Source organism: Sinocyclocheilus grahami, unplaced genomic scaffold (assembly GCF_001515645.1).
Source record: "Sinocyclocheilus grahami isolate Dianchi unplaced genomic scaffold, SAMN03320097.WGS_v1.1 scaffold692.1, whole genome shotgun sequence".
In the NCBI taxonomy this organism is placed as follows: Eukaryota; Metazoa; Chordata; class Actinopteri; order Cypriniformes; family Cyprinidae; genus Sinocyclocheilus; species Sinocyclocheilus grahami.
The window spans coordinates 34,764-46,019 of NW_015505871.1; the positions used below are offsets into that span (position 1 = coordinate 34,764).

An 11,256-nucleotide genomic window follows, 5' to 3' on the forward strand; every position below is an offset into this window, starting at 1 on the left:
TATATATATACACACACACATAATATATATATATATATATATATATATATACTGTATATACACAAACACATACACACACATATATATATATATATATATATATATATATATATACTGTATATATAAACTAATAAAAATGACCAAACTGCACCATGTACAAATGAGTATTAAGTTGTCTATCAGCTGCTCTACTCTAAAAATATCATAGGCTTTATTTTAAAAACTCATATTTGCACAAAAGACCAATATTCGGATGCACGCTTCTTTATTTTCTGCCAAACGCTGTGAGGAGCTCAGTAAGTGTGTACCATCTGTAAGAGGCGTCTCAGCAGCTCTAAAGGGACGTTTATTTCTTGTCCGCTGTCTCCAGTGCAGAGAGGAGAGATGGAGAAACTGGAGCTGACCGTCGTGAAGTAATAATCTGGATTCACCACACCGCCATCCGCCAGATACGAACCTGACAGAACACCATCAGACAACCAGATTTACAAAAACTCTCTGGCTTTATGGTGCATCAGATCAAACACTGCAGGACTTTAACACTGTGCTAGAGGGTTGAGCACATCACTCATACTGTCAAAAATGTCTTCTAAATATTGGACAATAAACATAATTCAGCAGTGACTCATATAATCTCAAGCAAACAGAATTAAAACGAAGAACGGCTAAAACACAGGAGCCTATTGAGAAAAAAGAGCTCCGAATCTGCTGAAGAATGTTGAGACGGTGAAAGCGCTTGTTCAGAGATTAGAGTCGTGACACGGCGATTACCTTCAAAATACTGTGGTCCTGGAGCTGTGGGAGAGCAGGGCGACGGTCCTCCTCTGTCCGGACTCACCTGCGAACACAACCCAGGTGTGAGGACTGCCAATACATACTGCCATACTACTCATACTAATCCTGTATTACACACTAGGGCTGTCAAAATGGCTGAAGAAAACTACTGTACTTAAATATTATCAAAATTCGAATTATATTCGAATTTAAAGTCCCCATGAAATCAAAATTCAAGTTTTTTGGGTGTTAGTATCAATATATTAGTCTTAAGGTTATCAATAAGGCAGTGTGCTCCAAAACAGTGACACAATTCGCATTTAGAAGATATAAGCATTCAAAGCTTTTAGTTCGTCACTTCCGCCAAAACGGCTCAACGGGGCTGCTCGATATGTCCCGCCCTGTCTTCCTGTTTCAGTTGAAATTACGTCACCACATAGAATAACACTGCGCATTTCAAGGCACTACAGGGGACCTTTAAAACGCATAATTTCAGTTAGGGTGAAGAAAAGCGTTTGGCTTCTCTCTTGAGGCCACAAGAGAGCGCATCGAGCAAAATATTACTAATGCACGTTTATTCAAAGCATAAGATAACATGACTATCTGTGAAAAAGTGCATAATGTTTAAAATAATGTTAATTAAGTTGCTTAAACAACTACAGTGGGGCAAAAAAGTATTTAGTCAGCCACCAATTGTGCAAGTTCTCCCACTTAAAAAGATGAGAGAGGCCTGTAATTTTCATCATAGGTATACCTCAACTATGAGAGACAAAATGAGAAAAAAAAATTAATTCTGGATTTTTTTTTCTCATTTTGTCTCTCATAGTTGAGGTATACCTATGATGAAAATTACAGGCCTCTCTCATCTTTTTAAGTGGGAGAACTTGCACAATTGGTGGCTGACTAAATACTTTTTTGCCCCACTGTATAAACAAAACAGCATCATGTATGCATATTTAATACAAAGGACAGAAAGCCAATCACACAGAGTACATTTTTCATTTAAAAACACGAGTTGCAGTGGGATGGGGAAAAAACCCACTATAAAGTCTCGAGATATGTTTTTTTCTAAGTTAAACTTGCATAAAATTTCCATGGCTTTCTAAACATGCGGCTCTTTTGTGCGAGACGCGAGTGCAACGGTGATAGATGTCCCTCTAGAAAATGCGCGAAATATGCATTCTGTGTGAACGGCTTGGTTTCAGCTTTAATGCAAACAAGATCTTCTCCGTATTGATGTTCCCTTTTCCTGCAATATTTGTGATTAACAACACAGCAGCGCCGCATCTAGTGGCTTCAACTGGACAGGCTAAGAAAAACAGAAAAATGCAACGACACTTAAATCGTCATCGCATCTCGTGCGCCACTGATAAGGCTGCCTGACGCACACCTAAAATTCGAATGCAACGTTTTTGCATTAGAATGTGGATTTTTATTTTAAATTCGACGAATATTCGAAAAAAATGTTGACAGCCCTATTGCACACTGTATACTGTGCCCAGATTGTGAATAATTCCGTACACAAAGAATACCTGGATGACCTACTACTTTGTTCACCAAAATGTGCAGTTCACAACCAATGCTATATCCCACAGTGCAATGTGCTCAACTTGACCTTTTAACAGTATAGAGCATATTTAACAACATTTATAATATTTAATAATAATAATAATTTTTAGATCAGACCATCATGGGGATAAGACATTTTTCACTTTTTTTTTAGTGAAATATTTTTGAAAACTATTTAACATTAATTCATTTTTATGTACTTTTTAAAACATTCAATAATAATTTTTGCATATATTTTTTCAAATTTTTTTTTATTTACTTCTTTCTTAACTTTTGCATGTTGTTCAATAATAATTTATTTTTACTTTTTCTAAAATTATTTTTTCATATTTTATTCAATTATAATTTATTTTATTTACATTTCTAAAACTACTTTTGCATGTTTTCAAAAAGCAATTTTCAATTACTTAATCAAAAATTACATTTGTATATTTTTCAATAACAATTTATTTTATATATACTGTATATATAATTTATTTAAAATATTTTGCATTTTTGTCAATGATCATTTCTGTTTACGTATTCTCTTCTAAAAATATTTTGCATACTTTTCAATAATAATCTACTTTAATTACTTCATTATTTTTGCATATTTTGTTTGATGATAATTACTACTTTTAAAAAAACATACCAAACATTATTTTTGCACATTCTTTCAATACTCATTTACTTTTTTTTTATTTATTTACTTCCTTTTTTTTCATATGTGAGCCTGGAGCACAGAAGCAGTGTTAAGTCGCTGGGGGATATTTGTAGCAATAGCCAACAATACATTGTATGGGTCAAAATTATACATTTTTTATTTATGCCAAAATTAATTTGGATATTAAGTAAAGATCATGTTCCATGAAGATATTTTGTAAATTTCCTACTGTAAATATATCAAAACTTACTTTTTGATTAGTAATATGCATTGCTAAGAACTTCATTTGGACAACTTTAAAGATGATTTTCTCAATATTTAGATTTTTGTGCACCCTCAGATTCCAGATTTTCAAATAGTTGTATCTCAGTCAAATATTGTCAGATCCTAACAAACCATACACCAATGGAAAGCTTATTCAGCTTTATTCAGCTTTCAGATGATGTGTAAATCTCAATTTCGAGAAATTGACACTTATGACTGATTTTGTGGTCCAGGGCACATATGTATTTCACATTTTTTGGTTATCTTAGATGATAACCAGATGCAATTCACTGAATTAAACAATGCAAAGTGGTCATGTGACAACACATAAAATACATTTTGTTTAAACATTTAGCATTGCATAAAGCATACTTTTGCACACTAAAAACAGTATGCAATGATTCCGCACACATCCAGAGACAGAGAGACAGTGCTGACCTGTGCGTCAGGGTTGGCGATGCCGCTCTTGCGTCTCAGCGTGTCTCCCTGGCAGACCGTGAGCAGTGAACTGGGCAGAATGGAGCGGAAGTCATTGAAGGATCTCCTCCGAATGCCCTCGGTCTCCACAGACACGCGCTGAACCAGCGGCGGTGCTCCTCGAGGGAACAGCTGAGAGAGGAGGGGTTCACCGCCGTTACCATAGCGACCGAATGCTCGGGCCACGCCCAGAAGACACGGGACAGCATACCTGCACAGGTACACTGACGAGACAGGAAGTGAGTCACTCAGGAGAGCGCGAACCCAAACGTGTGTTAGTGACGAGCAGCAGAGCTCGGATCACCTTTATCATGGTTCTCAGGTGTCTGGCAGATCTCCAGCAGAGACTGCATCACTTCCATCACAGCTTCCAGAATCTGGACAGAAAGAGGTTAAATGAGTGCGGAGGTAAGGCAAGACGGAAAGGTAGAGACACACTGAAGATCAGACCTGTGAGCGAGACTCGGGGTCTCTCTGAGCGACGTCAGACAGGAGGGTCACCAGACAGAAGCTGAAGTTTTCCGCCATTGGGAGAGTCTCTGTGAGGATACAAAATACTAGCTTGATTTTACAGTGTATATATATATATATATATATATATATATATATATATATATATATATGTGTGTGTATATATAACAGAGCTTAATATACACAAGTACAGAGTTGGTAAGATTTTTTTTTATGCTTTTGAAAAAAAAATAAAATAGTCTCATCAAAGCTGCATTTATTTGATAAAAAATACAGTAAAAACAGTAATATTGTGAAATATCGTTACAATTTAAAATGCATGTTTTCTATGTGAATGTGTTAAAATATAATGTATTCCTGTGATCAAAGCTGTATTTTCAGCATCATTCCTCCAGTCTACTTTTATTTGATTGATTGACATTATAAATGTCTTTACTGTCACTGTAATGATCAATTTAATGCATCCTTGATGAATAAAAGTATTGATGTCTTTAAAAAAATGACCCCAAACTTTTAAACAATACGTTCGCATATCCAGTAATGTACTTGACAAAAATGAGCTGGTACCTTTACACTTCCTCCCAGCATTCTCCTCCACCCATTGCACTCTGGGTAATCCCTTCAGCAGACTCAACAGGTAACTTACCACAGTGTCTTTGTGCTGAGAAAGACAAATATCATACATGAACCACGTGCTGCAAAAGGTACAAATATTTCGATGACAGTCTACATCAGAATATACATGCAAATCAAATCCAAAATCTATTTATATTAAAATCAGATGCTTCAAAAAAAGACAACAAATGTCACATTGCATTCATCATGTTTGTACAGGGGAATTATGTAACATCAAAAATGTGTTCACCCTCAGATCATCCGAGATTAGGATGAGTTTGTTTCTTCATCAGATTTGGAGAAATGCAGCATTGCATCAGTGTCTCAGCAGTGGATGCTCTGCAGTGAATGGGTGCCGTCAGAATGAGAGTCCAAACAGCTGATAAAAACACCACAATAATCCACAGCACTCCAGTACATCAGTTAACATCTGGAGAAGACAAAAGCTGAAACAAATGCATCAGTAGTTCGTTTTTAACTAAAATACGAGTCCATAATAATCCATAATAATGCTTCCTCCAGTGAAAAAGTGCATCTCCTGTTGTCTCTCACATCAAAATCCAGCCACATATTTGTTTAGAGCCGTTTTGGCTTGTAAACGTTGCTTGATCTGTGCAGATTTCTCTCCTGATTCAGACCAGAACACTTTTTCACTGAATTATGGAGTCGTATTTGAGTTAAAAACGTCTTAAATTATGGATTTGTTTCAGCTTTTGTCTTCTCCAGATGTTAACTGATGGACTGGAGTGCTGTGGATTACTTGTGGATTATTGTGATGTTTTTATCAGTTTGGACTCTCATTCTGACGGCACCCATTCACTGCAGAGCATCCATTGCTGAGCAAGTGATGCAATACTATACATTTCTCCAAATCTGATGAAGAAACAAACTCATCTGCATCTTGGATGGCCTGAGGGTGAGCACATTTTCAGCAAATTTTCATTTTTGTCTGAAGTATTCCTTTAACCAGCCTGTACCTTTAATCCGGCTGTGATCACATTATCTGCTTTAGCAGTGATTTTCTCTCATAAACCCACTCAGCAGCTGGAAAGCTTCAACACACACACGCTTAGCTATTTGAGGACGTTCCCAAAGGGAGGTTTTGTCATATTTAGCTAACATCCAGGGACAATTTTGTCCTCAAAATAGCTAACATGCACACAAAAACACAGCTGCACTTGTGAAAGACACTCATGCTAATAATCAACCTCAGTCACCTGTAAATCAGACTCGACCAGAAATACAGCCAATGCAATCACAGCATCCCTGCGGCGGACATCCAGAGTGAAGACGCCGCGGCTGTCGCATGGACACATGCATAATAACTTCTGCACCTGATGAAAAGAGACACGCTTTCTTTAAGAGACACTCGAAACTGCTTTCCTATTCTTATCAGCGGATACGAGCAGTGACAATTCTGCTGATAAAAAGCTCAAGTTAAACAACTTCCCCTCAAGAGATACAAGCAAACCGATCTATCTGGCATCTGCAGAACTAGAGCAACCCGTTGAGAGATGCACGCATGATTTGAGAGCATGCATGTGTGGGGAATTCATCTGCTCATAATCATACAACAACATGACGATTTCTGCCGCATGCAGCGTTTTTAAACAGTGGCAGATGTTTGCCTGCAGTGCACAAATGCATGAATCTGTCACGCAGGCGTCTGCAATGTGGCAATGCATTTCACAAGAGTGCAAAAGCTGCTGTTGCATGAGTACTAGAACAGTGTCAGAGCAAATGTGTAGAATAGAAAGAAAGGCTTTCATCGGCGCTGCAGGCACAAGCTGGCACCATTTAGCGCCTGTAAAAGCCTCTGGACATGTGACAGCTCTGAACTGCTGCATTTGTTTTTCCCTTTAATAAACCAAACATAATATCCAAAATTGCAGTCTTTTAGAACAGGCGTAATGCATTTGCTCAGTTCAACCCCCATGTTTCATGTTTCCAGATCAAGGTCAAATATATGGCCTTTGAAAAAAAAAATGTATTATTTATGTTTTCCAGTACAAATATCTAAACATTCTTAAATCAAGATACATTTACTTGAGAAGCTAAATTATTTCAGATATGAAGTCTTGTGTTAAAAATGTTAAAACGTGGGTTAGTATAGTTCATTAAACCATATAAACATTTTCGTCACTTGAAACAGATGTTAACTAAAATAATATAACATTTAAAAAAAATTATAGTTGCAAAAAGCAACATTTCTCATTTTCATTTAGTTTAACTTGACATACTAAACTAACTAAAACAAAAAATTAACAAATACATTTATATAAAAAAATATATAAATTCATAATATTAATAAATGTAATTTAATAAAAAAATATGGACATGAAACAAAACAATGAATACAAAAAAAAATGCACAACAAACTTACTAAAACTTGAAAATTAAAATTGAAATAACAACAACAATAATAGTATCTCAAATATACTAAAATACAATTGTCAGTGGGGTCAGAAAAATAAACTTAATTCAAAGTGAAAAACAAGATTATTTTTCTGAGCCCATTGTCAGATTTTTTTAATCCAAAACTCACGTAACTTTGATGCATTTTTCAGAAAACTACATTTAAACCAATCTGCTTCTCAAGTAAATGCATCTTGATTTAACCATTGTTTAGATATTGAGCAATAAATTCACTTTTTGCATTACGCATCAAGTAAACGAACATGGCAATAATGCAGTGCCATGTTATATTTCACATGACCAAAATATCCAGTCAACCAAAGCAAGCTGAACCCAACACAAGCACAGTGTTCGGATGCAGTTGTTGCACTGTGACACCTGTAACAATAAACCAAGATGCGTGTCGCACCTTCTCTGCGGGCGCTGGCCGGTGCGCTGCCAGAGAACGCGCGAGCGACAGAACCGTGTTGAAGTAGAAGTCGCGCGTCGCCATGTTTCACGACGCGACACGATCAGCTGAAGACGCGCAACGATTTCTGCAGCAGCCTCAGCCTGTGTGAAGAAAACACGAGCGCAATACGGAAAGAGTGAAGGCACAAATAACATCCGCTGGAGAGCGCGAGGCGAGGCGTGTCTGCATTAAAGCATCATCAGGACGTAGTTTCTCTTATTGGCTCATACAGCTGATGATTATTCACACGCAGCTAATGCAGAGAGAGATTTATAAACGTGCTGATGATTATTCACACACAGCTAATGCAGAGAGAGGGGTTTATAAACGTGCTGATGATTATTCACACGCAGCTAATCCAGAGAGGGGTTTATAAACGTGCTGATGATTATTCACACGCAGCTAATCCAGAGAGGGGTTTATAAACGTGCTGATGATTATTCACACGCAGCTAATCCAGAGAGGGGTTTATAAACGTGCTGATGATTATTCACACGCAGCTAATCCAGAGAGGGGTTTATAAACGTGCTGATGATTATTCACACGCAGCTAATCCAGAGAGGGGTTTATAAACGTGCTGATGATTATTCACACGCAGCTAATCCAGAGAGGGGTTTATAAACGTGCTGATGATTATTCACACGCAGCTAATCCAGAGAGGGGTTTATAAACGTGCTGATGATTATTCACACGCAGCTAATCCAGAGAGGGGTTTATAAACGTGCTGATGATTATTCACACGCAGCTAATCCAGAGAGGGGTTTATAAACGTGCTGATGATTATTCACACGCAGCTAATCCAGAGAGGGGTTTATAAACGTGCTGATGATTATTCACACGCAGCTAATCCAGAGAGGGGTTTATAAACGTGCTGATGATTATTCACACGCAGCTAATCCAGAGAGGGGTTTATAAACGTGCTGATGATTATTCACACGCAGCTAATCCAGAGAGGGGTTTATAAACGTGCTGATGATTATTCACACGCAGCTAATCCAGAGAGGGGTTTATAAACGTGCTGATGATTATTCACACGCAGCTAATCCAGAGAGGGGTTTATAAACGTGCTGATGATTATTCACACGCAGCTAATCCAGAGAGGGGTTTATAAACGTGCTGATGATTATTCACACGCAGCTAATCCAGAGAGGGGTTTATAAACGTGCTGATGATTATTCACACGCAGCTAATCCAGAGAGGGGTTTATAAACGTGCTGATGATTATTCACACGCAGCTAATCCAGAGAGGGGTTTATAAACGTGCTGATGATTATTCACACGCAGCTAATCCAGAGAGGGGTTTATAAACGTGCTGATGATTATTCACACGCAGCTAATCCAGAGAGGGGTTTATAAACGTGCTGATGATTATTCACACGCAGCTAATCCAGAGAGGGGTTTATAAACGTGCTGATGATTATTCACACGCAGCTAATCCAGAGAGGGGTTTATAAACGTGCTGATGATTATTCACACGCAGCTAATCCAGAGAGGGGTTTATAAACGTGCTGATGATTATTCACACGCAGCTAATCCAGAGAGGGGTTTATAAACGTGCTGATGATTATTCACACGCAGCTAATCCAGAGAGGGGTTTATAAACGTGCTGATGATTATTCACACGCAGCTAATCCAGAGAGGGGTTTATAAACGTGCTGATGATTATTCACACGCAGCTAATCCAGAGAGGGGTTTATAAACGTGCTGATGATTATTCACACGCAGCTAATCCAGAGAGGGGTTTATAAACGTGCTGATGATTATTCACACGCAGCTAATCCAGAGAGGGGTTTATAAACGTGCTGATGATTATTCACACGCAGCTAATCCAGAGAGGGGTTTATAAACGTGCTGATGATTATTCACACGCAGCTAATCCAGAGAGGGGTTTATAAACGTGCTGATGATTATTCACACGCAGCTAATCCAGAGAGGGGTTTATAAACGTGCTGATGATTATTCACACGCAGCTAATCCAGAGAGGGGTTTATAAACGTGCTGATGATTATTCACACGCAGCTAATCCAGAGAGGGGTTTATAAACGTGCTGATGATTATTCACACGCAGCTAATCCAGAGAGGGGTTTATAAACGTGCTGATGATTATTCACACGCAGCTAATCCAGAGAGGGGTTTATAAACGTGCTGATGATTATTCACACGCAGCTAATCCAGAGAGGGGTTTATAAACGTGCTGATGATTATTCACACGCAGCTAATCCAGAGAGGGGTTTATAAACGTGCTGATGATTATTCACACGCAGCTAATCCAGAGAGGGGTTTATAAACGTGCTGATGATTATTCACACGCAGCTAATCCAGAGAGGGGTTTATAAACGTGCTGATGATTATTCACACGCAGCTAATCCAGAGAGGGGTTTATAAACGTGCTGATGATTATTCACACGCAGCTAATCCAGAGAGGGGTTTATAAACGTGCTGATGATTATTCACACGCAGCTAATCCAGAGAGGGGTTTATAAACGTGCTGATGATTATTCACACGCAGCTAATCCAGAGAGGGGTTTATAAACGTGCTGATGATTATTCACACGCAGCTAATCCAGAGAGGGGTTTATAAACGTGCTGATGATTATTCACACGCAGCTAATCCAGAGAGGGGTTTATAAACGTGCTGATGATTATTCACACGCAGCTAATCCAGAGAGGGGTTTATAAACGTGCTGATGATTATTCACACGCAGCTAATCCAGAGAGGGGTTTATAAACGTGCTGATGATTATTCACACGCAGCTAATCCAGAGAGGGGTTTATAAACGTGCTGATGATTATTCACACGCAGCTAATCCAGAGAGGGGTTTATAAACGTGCTGATGATTATTCACACGCAGCTAATGCAGAGAGGGGTTTATAAACGTGCTGTCATTCATTAACAAAAACAAAAAGCAGTGAAGAAATGGCTTTGACGGCTTTATCTACTCTACACTGAGAACAGGAGAGATAAACTTCAAAATCTACAATAGAGTATTGGCTAAAATATATATTTTAATATTTTATTGCGATTTTTTGTATTTTTGTAATATTCCTTTGTAATATATATGCATATAAATAAATATGTATAATGATTAATAATTTATGAAACGATTATTAATAACATAATATTAATAATTCATATAACAGTATTAATCATATTTACTAGTAGTCATATTTTTATGTATATCAATAATTATTTATAAAAATTAAATGTATTATTGTTGTTGTTGTTATTACTTAACAATATTAATAATGAATAATTAGTATTAGTAGACGTAATATATAAGTATTTTTTATATTTTTGTAGTATTTTTGTAATATTAATACTTATAAATAAATACGTATGATGGTTATTAATGAAAGAATGGTTAATAACTATAACAGCATAATAATAATGCTAATACTACCACTATTACTACTACTACTACTAATTATAATAATAAATGTATTATTATTATTATCATGTAACAATATTAACAATTAATAATAATCGTTAGTAATATAGTAGTAGTAGTAGAAATAATATATTACGTATATTAATAATAATAATATCATTATTATTAACAATATAAATAATAATAAT

General features: G+C 37.0%; 1 protein-coding gene across 2 annotated transcripts in view; it reads right to left on the reverse strand.

Annotated features, from left to right (window-relative positions):
* pi4kab (phosphatidylinositol 4-kinase, catalytic, alpha b) overlaps positions 1–7,823 on the reverse strand; it is a 36,482-nt gene extending 28,659 nt beyond the window's left edge. The window contains exons 1-8 of one of the 2 annotated variants that reach the window (XM_016243473.1): positions 7,638–7,823; positions 6,031–6,147; positions 4,766–4,859; positions 4,178–4,266; positions 4,032–4,104; positions 3,689–3,951; positions 772–838; positions 309–457 (exon numbers count right to left, since the gene is read on the reverse strand). In XM_016243473.1, coding sequence (XP_016098959.1) covers positions 309–457; positions 772–838; positions 3,689–3,951; positions 4,032–4,104; positions 4,178–4,266; positions 4,766–4,859; positions 6,031–6,147; positions 7,638–7,721 — 936 coding nt within the window. In that variant the 5' untranslated portion in view covers positions 7,722–7,823. Of the gene's footprint in view, positions 1–308; positions 458–771; positions 839–3,688; positions 3,952–4,031; positions 4,105–4,177; positions 4,285–4,765; positions 4,860–6,030; positions 6,148–7,637 lie in introns of both variants that reach the window. The other variant, XM_016243472.1, reaches the window with a different exon arrangement.
* Positions 7,824–11,256: the final 3,433 nt, after the last annotated feature.